Source organism: Sorex araneus, chromosome 1 (genome assembly GCF_027595985.1).
Source record: "Sorex araneus isolate mSorAra2 chromosome 1, mSorAra2.pri, whole genome shotgun sequence".
In the NCBI taxonomy this organism is placed as follows: Eukaryota; Metazoa; Chordata; class Mammalia; order Eulipotyphla; family Soricidae; genus Sorex; species Sorex araneus.
Window position 1 is genome coordinate 177,433,060 of NC_073302.1, and position 15,010 is coordinate 177,448,069.

Consider the following 15,010-nt stretch of genomic DNA (forward strand, 5'->3'; position numbering starts at 1 on the left):
ATCTTTCATATAGAGGAAGTTCTCAACTACTATCCTACTATTTCTTTAATTAGCTGTTCATCCTCTTCCTTTTTCCTTCTTCTTCTGTAATGCCTATGATTCTGTGGTTGGTTCTTTTGAGTATTCTCAATAGTATCTCATGTTCTCTTCATCTTCCCTTATTCTCATTTCTCATTGTCTGTACTTGATTGCTGTAGCTGATTATGTTACCTTTAAGTTCAATGATTAGATTTTCAGCTTCACCCGTTTTTTCTGCTGAAACCCAGTAATAGTATTCTTTAGCTCCTTTATTTCTCTTTGAATAAGGTCTTTCATTTTTTCCACCAGGCTTTCTGCAAGTCCACTGATTCTCTGTTCCAATGACTTTTTCAGATTCTTAAACACCAATATGACTGACATTCTCAAGTCGCTTCAGGTAAAGAAGATCTGAGATGGTTGGGGTGACTGCCAAGATGGCTGTCACCCTCTGCTGACATAGCCCTTTGATTTTATTCACTGTTCAGGTGTGGTGTTGTCTGAAGGCTACAGCTGCTGCACACACTCCTCCTGGGACTCCTTCCCCAAGCCCAGGCTGTACTTGGGTCTCTGTGCGCTCGGAGAACGCCGCTGAGCACTTTTCAAAGAGCTTTCCCAGAACTGTTCTATCTGCTTCTCATGAATGACCCAAAGGAAGTCCATCTGGGATCAGCCATGTTTGATAGATGGCGCCAAGTCAGCATTCACTCACTTCCCTACAGCAGTGAAATGGGTGTTATCTGTCTAAAGGTAAGAGAGCAATGGGAAGCTGGAAGGCGAGGAAGGAGAGGCAGACTGCTCAAAATGTGTTCTCATAGTGGGGAATGGAAGTTTCCTGCTCTGGTTTTTGGACCACACATGTCAGTGCTTGGGAGCTCAGTAGCTGGATGTCACTCCTGGAGATGCTTGGGACCATAGAGTTCTGGGAAGTGAACCGAGTCAGCAGTGTGCAAGTGACTTTTATTATTGTGCCACAACCAACATTTCTCAGAGCTTACTTCTCTGCATTCAGGGATCAATCCTGGTGGCACTGGGAGGACTGTACAGGGTGCCAGGGACCAAACCTGGGCTGGGACAGTGCCCTCTCTCAAATAAATGTCTTAACTCCTGTGCTATTCTTTCTGCCCAGGATGTTTTTATTCTCAATGTATCTCCTGCCTCCAGGCCTGCATACCTCCTTACCTCTTAACACCTTCTGGAATAATGCCCTCCAAATCTGCATACCATTCCTTTTCCCTGACTTCCAACAGAGTTTTACTTATCATCATCCTTTCTGCTGGGCTCTCTACAACCACCTCACTCAAATTTTATTACCTTCTGGAAATGCTATTCTCTATTTGTTTCTCTTTAACAATCACCACCTCCATGAAATACGTATATTAAAATTCTACATTTCTCTTTTTTTTTTCTTCTTTAAATATCCTTCTCCTCCCACTCAAATCTAAGATTCAGAAAGGCAGGGACTTTTGACTGATTCCCAACAGTATACCTTGTGTTGTCAGCAGTAACTCCACATTAGCAGCAGGACACAGTCCTGCAGGTTTGCCCACACCATCAAACAAGACTCTGACAGAGAGGCAGTCACAAAGGCTAAGGCTTGACTGTACTCAATATTGTAAGCCACATCTATTTCCTACAACTAGCGCCTTATCTTGAACACAGGATTTTAAATCCCTAAATGTCAAAATCTGCAGGTATTTATCCTTACTTGATTTGGTTTTGCTATAACGCTTCATTCTTAAACTAAACCTATTTCTCCTCTTATGTAGTCTTCAAATATGAACATTTTCTTCTTTTCATACTCAGGCATTGTAAGATATCCCACAGAATCAAGAAACACACTCTTTCGAGCTAAGCACATGTCAAGTCACAGTACCAAAATAGCCACAAAACTTGAAAATGAAGCCAAACGTCCAATCTTTTTTTCAAATGCACTTTAATTTTAAATGTAGGCATCTATGTCAATGAAAAATCATTAAAATTTCATCCCCAATAAAACCTTTTGCCCTCTATTATTGTCTAGTTGCCTTCTCAAAGTAAAAAGTCTGGGTTGTTGTGATTGCCAAAAAGACACAAAGAAACAAAGCTTCTGATACTGAAATAACTGAATGCTGTGCTTTTCTTTTTCTAGTTCCCGAGAAACGTTCGGGAATAGCAAAATAAAGAAAACAAAAATGTCCGCAGAGCTATCTGCAGAGGTCAGTTCCTTTACCTATTGATTCTAAACCTTCAAACCCACTTGACCTTATTTGTGCAAAGGCACGTCATTCCTGACCTGCTTACCACATAGGACTTTTCTAAGACTGAACTAAAATAGTAATTGACAGGCTTTATATTCTAGAGTAATAGTTAAATGGAAAATACAATGATTGGGCACAGAGAGGCAGTGCAATGTGTAGGTGCTTACCTTGCCAGGAGTGACCCCTGAGAGCAGAGAGAGGAGTTAGCCCTGTTGGGTGTGCCTTCCCACCCCTTACCCTTCTGACCCCCTGCAACAAAAAACAAACAAAAAAACCCCACCAAAACCAAAATACCCAAACCAAAAGGGCAAACAAACAAAAATGTATACTGATTTTATCTAAAGGTGAAGCTGGCTGGGCTGAAGGCTGCTCAACAGAGAGGAAGCCTAAGTCTGACCCCTGGTACCACACCCTGAGCACCACCACGCGTGACCCCCAGAACAGAACAGGGAACAGCTCCTAAGCACCATGGCAGGTGACCCCCAACCAAATAATCAAGTGAAAGAGAAGTTTCTCAATCAAGCCTTGAAGAATGCTGAAACAATGTATTTTTTCCTTTTCCCCAACATCTCATACCAAGTATGCTCAGAAATAAAATAACGCTTTAATAGATTTTTATAAATCTATATTGTTGGGGAAATCTTTGGGGAAATACCTTTGGCTGTATTGTCCTCAGATTAACCAGGTGAATGTCACAAGGTAAAGGTGACCTCAATGGAAAGAATCCATCCAGCAGTTGAAGTGTGGGCATGTAGATCTTCTCTGTCATTGAGAAGATGGGATGATTCAGGAAATAGTTAGTCAGATGGCTTAGGAGAGATGGGTAACTGACCGGGTGCTTCTCTTCCTCCTAACAAGTGAAAATAAATATGCTTCAGAGTTATGCATTTGCTCTTATCCTCATATTAATGGAATAAACCAACAACATTAATAGAAAAATATAAAATGATAAATATTTTTGTTTCTTCCATTCTAGAAATACAAGTCTTAGAAAATGCCTAATTTATAATCAAATTTTGTTCTAAAGACTAAATTTGTTCACTAATTAATGTTTAAAACTTGGCTCATTTCCTCAAAGATCTTAGGGCAAAGAGTAACTTACCTACCAATCTCCACAAAACTCAGAGGAGACGGGTAGGAATATTCATGTGTTGTATGACGTCAAATGTTACTGTTCCCTTAGGTTTTAGTTTTTCATTTATTTTTTATCGAGTCACTGTGAGATATACAGTCACAAAACTGTTCATGATAGGGCTTCAGTCACACAATGCTCTGGTACCCATCTTCCACCAGTGCATTTCCCACCACCAAAGATCCCAGTTTCCCTCCCGTCACCCCCACCCCATCCCATTTCTCCCTCCCTTCCTCCCTCCCTCCCTCCATCCCTCCCTTTTTCTCCCTCTCTCCTTTTGGTCATTGTGGCTTGCAATATAGACACTGAGAGGTTATCATGTTTGTTCCTTTACCTACTGTCAGCATGCAGTTCTTATCCAGAGTGATCATTTCCAACTATCTTTGTCCCCTTGGGCTGGAGAGATAGCACAGTGGTTGGGCTTTCGCCTTTCACATGGCAGACTCATGTTTGATTCCTCCGCCCCACTCGGAGAGCCCAGCAAGCTACTGAGAGTATCGAGCCCGCACGGCAGAGCCTGGCAAGCTACCCGTGCAAATTGGATATGCCAAACACAGTAACAATAAGTCTCTCAATGAGAGACATTACTGGTGCCCGCTCAAACAAATCGATGAGCAACGAGATGACAGTGACAGAGTGCTTTGTCCCCTTAGGTTTTGCCCAGCATATTCTCATAGTTTTATTTATACACTTAACTATTTCACAAAATCATTTACTGACCTAAAATTAGGTACTATGAGCATTTCTCAGTGATTTTTAAGCTGACAAAATAAAGGTTTTCAATAACACAGGCAGAAAATCTAGGTAATCTGTTTTCATTAAATCCTTGTGAATTGTCATATTCTTTTATATTCCCTAAACAAAACATTAAATATATTACAACAGTTATCACATTGTCACATACAATGAAACTACACAATATATTCAGTATATTTTAAAAATAGTCTATCTTCATTTTGTGTATATCTCTGAACACTTTAGCATGTTTAAACATTAAACAGTTTACGGACTGGTGCAATGAATATGGTAAAAAGTAGCACTGTAGTACTGTTGTCCCATTGTGCATCGATTTTGATTGAGCCGGGCACCAGTAACGTATCCATTGCGAGACTTGTTGTTACTGTTTTTGGCATATCGAATAGACCACGGGGAGCTTGCCACGCTCTGCCATGTGGGCGGGATACTCTCGGTAGCTTGCTGGGCTCTCCAAGAGGGACGGAGGAATCGAACCCGGGTCGGCATGTGCAAGGCAAACACCCTACCCACTGTGCTATTGCTCCAGCCCATGGTAAATGGTATAACCAATCAAATCAATGACTATGTCTTAATTAAGCATTATGATTCAGATTTAAAAGCTTGGAGTATTACTGATGTCAGAAGGTTCTTTTGCACCCAAAACCTCTGTAAAGTTTGCATCTTATCTTTAAACTTTGTTTTTAGGGTTTGGGGCTGTAATAGGCAGAGCTCAGAGGCTTCTGTCCAGCATCACTCCTGGCAGGGCTGGGCTGACCTCATGCCTTTGAAATGCAAAGCAGGACCCATCTGTCTGCTCAACTGCTTCTCTGGCCCTTTTATGTTTAAAAAATGACTATTATGTATTTTTTTAAATACAGGACTCAAATAAAAGAACTGGGTATCTCCTATGTGAAAATAGAGGGCATTCAGAAAGGAAAGAGCTTAAAATTTAGTGTCATATCAGCAGCGGACAGAGGATACACTGGATAGAGCACGCCAAGCATCTCGCCAGCAGTAAACTAGAGATGCCATCACAATTCAGGCCATGGAAGAAAAATAGTTTTAGGTGCTTTTTTGTTTGGGGGCCATACCAGGTCGTGCTCAGGGTTTTCTCCTGGCTTTGTACTCAGGGATCACTCCTGGCAGACTCAGGAGACAATATGGGGTGCTGGGAACCGAACCCAGGAAAAGCAAGGAAATTACCCTTCTGGTGTACTCACCTCTCTGGCCCCTGGAAAGAAAAAACATTTAAGGGAGTGGAGGGACATTACTGTATTAAGATCACAACCAAAAAAATTTGTAAAAAATACTACTTCACATTCCTTTTTTAAAGGGAAGATTCAATAAAGCATACCAAATAATGCTCTTTAATAAAACTGACACTTAATGCAATGTGTAAAATAACAACAGAGGAAATATTTTCAACAAGACGTTTTCAGTGTACTCCAAGATCAAAGAAATTCATTATCTAGGTCAGGATTGCTAACAAAAATCACTTTTGAACAATAAAAGATAAAAGACTCCAAAAGAATGAAAAATGCCTGCCATCACAGATTTGGGAAGCATGAGCCACTTCAGATTTAAAAAAAAAAAACTTTGACTTTGTTCTGTGCTCGAGAGAATCCCTGGACAATTCCACAAGTAGTTGGGTTACTCTCTGACCAGTGATCTCACCTCAGAAGAGAAAGGTGCATACTTCAAAAACCCCAACCAAAATTTGTCTTCCTGATCCTCGGTGCCTCTCCAAATTCACCATGTCAAAATCACTTGGGTAAACTTAAAAAACAAAACCAAACCCCAACTAATAGGAGCTGAGCCTTGAAAATCTACTGAGACAGACTCTCAAGAGATGGGGCTCTTAGGAGTGAGGCTTACAGATCTGAACAGGAGAATCTCAGGGGCAAGTTCCAAACTGTTTTTGTAGATCTCCATTGGAAACTACTGTTCCAGACAGCCTTGAAACCTTCTAGAAGACTCAAGGCACAGCTTTTTATTGAATCAAAACTACAAGCTTTATTTCATAAATTTAGGATGAAAAAAAATCAAGATTCAGAATTGATTCAATATTTAATAATGTCAAAGGAAGTTTAGTGACGTCAAAGGAACCACGTCGCGCGTGTGACACTGAGAATTCAAGGGCTGTGCCATTCACTGTTTCACACAAGGCCAGGAGGGGATTCCACAGAAGACCTTCGGGAGCCGCCCGGGGGAGGCACAGGGGGCTGCTCGGGAGGGGCCAGTTTCCCTAACTCTGCAGTGACAGGGACCTCAGGAGGTACTGAGCAGCTGGATCCCAGCTATTCTGATTCACGTATTAGAAAAGTAATCTACGGGTTTCAAGATAAACTTAAACGTTTGTAAAGCATGTTTGGTCTCAGGAAATTGTTTCACTTTAGCTAAAAATAAACCCTCCAGGCTTGTACTACTAATATACCACATAAGTTACCTCTTTTCATATTAGCTGGAAGGCTGTAGACTATACAAGTCTAGTTTTCTCCCTCTAGCCTATCAGATAATTTCAGCCTATCTGAAATTAAAAGTATGCAGCACATTTGGATCCAAAACACACTAAGCTGTGATGATTTCCATTAAGCATTTTTGGGGGAGAGAGCTTGGGGTGTCTGGGGCCACACCTGGCAGCGGTCAGGCTTACTCTTGACTCTGTACTTAGGGATCACTCCTGGCAATGTGCAGTCAAGGCTCACACCCAGGATTGGGTGAATGCAAGGTGAGTGCCTCACCCCATACTATCTCTTCATCCGAGTTCTTGTTTCTTAAGTCAGAATTTCTTGCCAGGTTCTTCTCTATCTTCCACAAAGATCACTTGGGTTATCTGACCCCTATACACCAAAGTGATGTCTACTTCAAAACTCATTAACTAAGCTGTCTTCTGCTTCCTTGCTTTTTCATATGACCTGACACATGGCAGGAAATTGGGAACTGTTACACTTTATTAATGTAACAAATATAAATAGATGAAAGGAAACTACTGTGAGGGTCTGTTGGATAGCATAAGAGTTGTCCCTGCTTCCCCCACAGGGAGCTTAGGTTAACTGAATTACTCCCACAACAGTGCCCTGAGGCACACCCAATTCCATCAAGCACTAATAATCCTATATTGCTTTTCTCTTTTCTTTATGTCATTTTTATGGTTAATTTAGCAATGTCCTTTTTGTATAGACACAGGAAGACAGTTCATGCTATATTTTGTAACATGGGAGTTAATTGACTCCAAAATATTTACTCCTGGGCATCCATATTTACTTGACTTAAGCCTCATTTGTCCTTAGTTCCTAGCACTCCAAAAGCAGGGTCCTGACAAATGAACTGGATGGACCCAGGGCAAGCTGTGAGCTACCCTGGCATCAAAAGGGGACAACCTAAGCAGCATAAGTATAATAAGTTAAGAGCATGGTCATGGGACAAACTCTGTCATGACCCAAAAAGAAGTAACTGAATAAGGACCCTGCTGGGGTTAGGAAATACTAACGTGGCCTGAGGACTATGGTCCAGAATATATAGGGAGATGTCCCCAGGAGAAGCCAACCTTTAAAGCTTAACATATATCTTACTGTGTTCATACAAAATGACCAGAAATATCGTAAGATGTAAATTCAGTATGATTCTTTAAATGGATTACTAGCTGAGGAAAGGAGAAAGCAACCCACCATGGATGGAATCCTGTCCTTGAGCGGATCTTCTAGTAATCTGGAGCACTGAACCCTCAGATGAGATTTTTCCTTGAGCTACTCTCCTGAAGGATGGGCTTTACCTCTGTTTGTCTGTTATGATAATGCTCAACCCCACCTATGAGTACCCCACCCTTATGATTTCTATATGACTGTATAAGGGGTTACAGGGGACTAGAAAGTCAACATCTAGAAAGAGGAGGAAAACTGAGACTTTGGAGACTTTGGGACTTCAGGACTAGAAGGAGGACACGATGATGATGATGACGGGAGTAGAGGACTATGAGACTACGACGAGACAAAGAACAGAATGAAGTAGAGGACTTTAAGGTCTACGAGGAGTCTAGGATGATGAAACTGTGAACACTGGGACCACAACCAAAACTGCGCCGTACTGGAGAGATCAGACTATGCTGGGAGGAGAGAGAAATAAACTGACTACTGACTGCCAGCCTGGGGCCCAGGCCCTGTTTCTCCGTTCCCTTGTCCTTCATCCTTCTGTTGTCCGTCATCTGGCCTACGGAGGTGGCTTTCGGCCACTGAACTTTTGAGTCCCCCGTGTGCCCCCAGGCACCTTTTCTTGGAAACTCACAAGGGTCAGAGGAGTTAACCAAAACAAGAGAGAAAGAATAAATGAGAACACACAGAGCTCTGCTGTGCAGAGCTAAACGTCATCTAGGGCTGAGCTAAGCCTGAAGGCTCTCAGGGCCAATCAGCCTAGACACAAGCCTTAGGAGACTTCATGGTATTGAAAAGTTGCTTTTCAGTCAACTATTGAAAAAAAGACAGATCTCATTGCTCAGGTATCCCACAGACCTGGTCTCCTAACTCCTACATTTGCTTTTAAAGTCCCCAACCTCCCTCATGTATCACTTCCGTGAGCACTGCAAGTATTTGTGGTCATCCACCTCTCCCCCAACCTCTGTTCTGTAATGGTATCCAGAGGTAAAATGACCCAACTGTGACACCCAAACATGTCCAGAGCATTATCTAACTTCCTACTTCTATGCCCTTGTCTGTAACAGTCTTCAGCTAAGAGAGCAGGAAATAAGAGTCCAAGAAACAAATCTTCAGGTGCTCAATGCCAACTAGGCAGTTCTCATTGTTCCACTCTGTCCTTAAGCACTGTTCCTATGGATCAGAGCAGCTCTGGGTGTCCACGTCTGCTGGTGTCCGCGACGTGTGCGAAGCCCTTCTAGTCCTAGTTCTCACTGTCTCTGAGAACAGGACTTGCACCAGGCACTCATCAGTATCGTTCCTCTAAGGATCCCACTCAAAAATTCCCACACAGACATGAGAGTCTGATTTGAAAGCAACACTCCTTCTACAAGATCTAAATGATCTGTAACGTCCCTTAATCACATTTATTTTAATCAATTTTATTAGAAATTAAAATCTATTTTCTTTTCTCTGGTGCACTTTTTTTTTTTCAATTTAAAGGAAACTACTGGCTTAAGTCTAAGACTCTATGGTTGTGTAAAAGAAAAATTTAGCCAACAAGGGTTATAAAAACAGTGATCAAATTTAAATCAATTACTATCCAAGGAGTTCTGAATAGGAAAGAATGCATTAACTTCTAAGTGAAAGTTTTATCGATTGAACATGAAAATTCCTATTGCCATGATTAGCGCATGTTTTATAAATGAGTATTATCTACACAGAAAAATGATAAAAGCCAGAATTCTTTTCCTCAGGAGGAGAAAGAGACGGAGCTGTGGGCTCTCAAACAATGGTTTTCTTGTACAGTGTGAGTGCTGAAGCTAAGTGCTCTTGTCAGGAATTGATTTAAATCATGAGTTCCGAGTACTGGCATACATCCTGACATCTAAAATGGGTAATAAAATCTTTTCTCTAAAAGATTCTAGATGCTAGAATAATTCTTTGCTTTAATTAGCAGTTGCCATTTTCTTCAATCAACCAGTACTTTATTTATAGAATGCCTAACACAGGCTGGCAGGCCTTGTGGGACAGAGGAAAATGAAGTAGACACGTCCCTGAAATCTAGTAGAGGGAAAAGAATATGCATATGGTGAGACGGTAGCAGCAGTAACTGCAATAAACACAGTGAAACGAGTGATAGAAGCTCATTCAGTAATGCCTCTGCAGATTCATTCATGCAGCCTCTACTGAGAGAGTCCTCTGCTAGAACAATTGAGGAAGCAGAGAGATAGTTAATACCAACAGTCCAAAGAAGGAGAAAGCTGGTGATGAAGCCACGACACACCGACGTGGAAGATGGGGACAGTTCTGAGCGGGCACAGGGGGTTTGACTTGGTCAGGTCCAAGCTGCTGAGAAAGTGAGCCCTGACGTGAACTCATCCAAAAGACCCTGGGCAGAGAGGACAAAAAGTGGCAGAGATGCTCCAGCTGAGGTGTTCACAGCACGGGGGGCAGAGAGCAAGCTGCGGTCATGAGCAGGGACAGTGGAAGCCGTGGCAGATGGGCAAAGGCTCGGAGCAGGTGCACAGAGGCACATTCTGCTCTGAAAGCACAAAGCACGGCTTCCTGGGTGCAGCAGAGGCAGCAGAAAGACAAGGCAGGAAGGGGGAGTGGAGAGGGGGAGCTCAGCAAAACACAGGGGACTGGGAGTTTAGGGCGGATGGAAAGACGTTTCCTGATTTGAAGTATTTGGGCAAATGTGGGTGACTATGGGTGAGGAAGAAGGACTATTTCTGGTGGCCTGGCTGGGAAAGCTTGTCACAGAGAGGTGAGGTTTGGGGTCGTGAGAATAATTTTGGATATGATGACCTGGAAGTCAGGAGATGGATGGGTGTGGCAGTCAGAGGGGAAGAAAACCTTGGGAATTTGTACTTATGGGCTCCATCTGCATGCATGTGGGCACTCAGCCTGAAAACAGAAGGACCATGAGGGAAAAACCTAAAATAACCAGAGGATAAGGCTCCTGCCGAGTCTGAAGGGCTCTGACACTTAATGGCTGAATAAAGAACAACCAGAGAGGAAAGACGTGTCCCAAAGGTAGAGAGGCTCCCAGGAAGTGTGGGACATGGAATTCTCCAAGAGAATATTTTTACATTTTAAATTAGACATGTGGTTACAACAGTGTTAACGTTTTATGGTTCCAGGGTGCGTGAAAATTACTAAACCGATGAAAAGCAGGTAGGGTACTTCCATGCATGCAGCTGACCTGGGTTCAATCCCCAGCATCTGATATGATCCCCAAGCACACTAGGAACGATCCCTGAATGCAGAGCCAGGAGTAACCCTGAGCGCTGCCAGGTGTATCCCCCCAAACCAAAAAATAAACAACAGACACACAAAAAAAATCTCGGAACCGAGCAGCTCACTGCGGAGATGCCTCCGGACCCTGCGCCAGGCCAACTTCACTAGGGTGCCTCAGACAGAGCAGGCGTTGTCCCTCCGCCCGCCCCATAGGAATCCCGGCAACTTCCAGAACCCAATGAAAAGCTCAGGTACTTGGATTAGTGTCACCAAACTCCAGGCCTCATGGGATAGGAAATGGGCTGGCCCTTCCATCTCCCACTGGTTCCCCATGGGACCATGGAGGTCACGCCCATGAGCTGCCTCCGGTGGCTATGTAGGCCATGACCCAGAGACACACAGAAGAATCTCGGAACTGAACAGCTCTCTGCAGAGATTTCTCCAGACCCTGAATATCTAAAATTTTAGATTTCTAGGATGCGCAGCAGCTCTTGCCACTGCGTGACATCCTATGCTATTCATAGCTGGCAATACAAATAGCATCTACCTGTTTGGCAGGTTTGAGTGGTGGTGGGAAATTCAAAATAATAATGGGGGGAAGGTGTGATGGTGGTGGGACTAGTTGAAATATTGAATGTAATCTGTTATTGTGAACAGCTTCTGAAAATAAAAATAATAATAAAACAAAAAAATAAAATAAACCATGTTGGCTTATTTCCCAATGTCTCCGCACTGCATCCCAAAACCACGGCAGTGTTTTTAAGACATGACAACTCTCCAGGTGAAACACTGCTGAAGAGTGGAGTGAGACGGCCATGGAAACGTCCCCTGGATCTGGTAACACTGGCCACATGAAACCATCTCGGTAAGAAAGGGCGGGGGTGGTGGCTCTTCACAGGAGAGCCCACTGAGCGGCACCTTCATTTGTGCTTCACTTTACGGAATGAAAAGGGGTAGTGTTTAACTGAACATTTAACAGATGAAAATGAACACAAAGGACCGTAGGGAAATACTGGCTCTGGGAGCAGGGGGCAGGGAGAAGCTCAGTTGGTGTCATAGAGAGTCCCCAGAGAGGGCCAATGAGGGAGACGATGATGATGATGTTATACAGCTGTACCCATATACTGTGCAGGGCAGGAACAGACATCAGGGGGCATGCTGACCCAGATCAGGGTTTGACCCCAGACCCGGGCAGGGCAGGATGCAGCTGTCAGGGGGCATAATGCTGACCTGGATCAGGGTTTGACCCCAAGCACCACATGGCATGAGGCAGTGAAGTTCTAGAATCCAGAGATGGACTGTTCAGATGGAAGGAAGGCAAAGGTCTCTGCTGACACAGAAGGGAAAGAGAAGGGGAGCAGTGACCGGTTTCTAAAACAGGAAAGACTAAGAACATGCTTGGCTCTCTCAGGAGATGAAGACTTGAAACGGCCAGGAAGAAGGAAGGAGTCAGAGAAAGGGTTCTGGGCAGGGTAGGGGTAGGTCGTGTTCAAGCGAGTGCAGCTGGGCTTCTGCCAGGCTACTTGCTGCGGAATGATGAATTCTGACTTGAGGAATGAAAACTGAACAAGACAGACAGTCTATTTTCAAAGGTTACTGATCAAATCTAATCTCCTAAATTTGCTTCATTTAATTTATAAATTCACTTTGTCTCTTAACTCGTATTAAGCTAAATTCTTTAGCTCTCATTTCTCTCAAAATATTTTTGGGAAATTTCACCACAACTACTGCCTTAAGATTATCTTATATCTATGTAATTAGCAAACATAAAATGGTCTGCATGTGGTAAAGGGATGTACATGATAAACTTCCAGCATCCATATCACAAACCATAATGCCTAAAATGAGAAAGAGAGAGAAGAGAGGCGTCTGCCACAAAGGCAGGCTGGGGTGGCTTGAAGGGTTGAGAGGGAAGTTGGGAACACTGGTGCTGGAAAATTACACTGGTGAAAATTACACTGGGTGTTGGAACACTGTTTGATTGAAACTGTAGCATTGTCGTCCCACTGTTCATCGATTTGCTCGGGTGGGCACCAGTACTCTCCATCGTGAAACTTGTTACTGTTTTTGGCACATCGAATAGAGCCTGCCAGGCTCTGCTGTGTGGGCAGGATACTCTCAGTAGTTTGTCAGGCTCTCCGAGAGGGATGGAGGAATTGAACCTGAATCACACCCTACCTGCTGTGCTATTGCTCTAGCCCATGGTAAATGGTATACCCAATCAAATCAATGACTACGTATTACTTAAGCATTATGATTCAGATTTAAAATTCTTAAAGGCAAAGATCAGTATCAGAATATCCAAATCATCAATCTTTTCATACCATATTCACAGCGGTTCTTTTTTCGAGCAGAATTCGAAATAAACTTTCTGTGATCTTGTTATCAAGGACCCCTTGTTCAAGGCCACGGTTATCATCCTGCATCAGTCTTCGATCCATGATAACTTCAATCTGACCTAACAAACAAAAACCAAACTGGCCAGTTATTTAGTACAAACACCCTGTGAGGTCCCTTCCTACAAGCCCTACTGAAGTCTCTCTTCCACGCGAGGAGGGAGCTTTGCGCCCCAGCCACCGATCTACACACACAACAGTGTGGGTTTTGCATTCATAACACCTAAAAACAGCCCAATGAATTCAGAAATTCTTGAAACATACAAAATAGAAGACTCCCTTTCTGCTCTTCTTATTAATCTCTAGTAAGGTCAGTTAAGTAATTTTGAAATGTAATAGGATAGATGAGAATTACGGTGGAGCTTAAACAAGAATTTAATCAAAATAGTACATCAACTCTTCCAAGTTTCCAGAGGCAGCACTGGAATTTCAAAATGTTTATAAGGCTCATTGGGAAATATACCACATGCATGGAATCAAAAGACAAATTCAGATGGGTGTGATCTAGAGAGGTCTGAAATTAAATACAGAATCTTTGCTAAGACGTCTGGGAGTGGGGCCCCGCACCCAAGGCTGCCTTCCCTGCTGGATGTTAAGTTAGTGGGATCAGCAATGCTCTTTGCCTTTAGGTCAAAGACATATCTGGTTCCTTTCTGCTATGCAATAATTGCATAGATCTAGTCCGAACGGTAAGCTGGAGGTTAGGGTAAGAGATCACAAACTAAATAAATTTATTTTAAAAAACCGTACCTTTATATTTACGATTACACTAAACACAGTTGAAAACATACTTCAAACATATGTATATTCATCCATGCATTTTTTTACTCACCATTTCATATTCATAATTATGTTGATGATCAATAGCCATAACAAAACATATATGATAATTGTAATAATTATTATGCTGACAGTCAAACTATTTCTTTCCTCCTGGGTTTAGTCTTAGTCATAAAATTACCAGGGACTATTAGAACTTTCATTGTTACTAACTCTAATTTTAGAAGACAAAGGTCTATAACTCACCCCTTGCACCATGGAATTGTCGCTGGGGGGGATATTATTTAGATTCTGATCACTTGGTATGTAAATCATACCATAATCCCTTGGCAATTTCTAACTCTTCTCCGTATTTCCAAGTGTTACACCATACAGTATATGCCAGTCAATAATACCCGACTATGCTCAAACTGCCTTTATGTTCTGTCGGCATTCAAACACCAGAGTGTCAGGGGTCTACAGCTTTCAAACACCAGGGCACCAGGGGTCTATGGAACTCAAACACCAGGGCATCAGGGGTCTACGGCATTCAAATACAAGGGCACCTGGGGGGTCTTCGGCATTCAAACACCAGGGCATCAGGGGTCTACGGAACTCAAACACCAGGGCACCAGGGGTCTACAGAATTCAAACACCAGGACACTGGGGTCTATAGCATCCAAACAACAGGGCACCAGGGGTCTATAGCATCCAAACACCAGGGCACCCCGGAGCACCTGGGGGTCTATGGCATTCAAACACCAGGGCACCTGGGGGTCTACAGTACTCAAATACCAGAGCACTTGGGGGTCTACGGCATTCAAACACCAGGGCATCAAGGGGTCTACAGCATCCAAATGCCAG

General features: G+C 43.0%; 1 protein-coding gene across 1 annotated transcript in view; it reads right to left on the reverse strand.

Moving 5' to 3' along the window:
• The window catches only part of MAN2A1 (mannosidase alpha class 2A member 1), a 197,661-nt gene that overhangs the window by 17,619 nt on the left and 165,032 nt on the right, over window positions 1-15,010 (reverse strand). The window contains exons 19-20 of the mRNA XM_055144979.1: window positions 13,316-13,449; window positions 2,911-3,105 (exon numbers count right to left, since the gene is read on the reverse strand). Of these exons, the coding sequence (XP_055000954.1) occupies window positions 2,911-3,105; window positions 13,316-13,449 (329 nt within the window). The remainder of the gene's footprint in view (window positions 1-2,910; window positions 3,106-13,315; window positions 13,450-15,010) is intronic.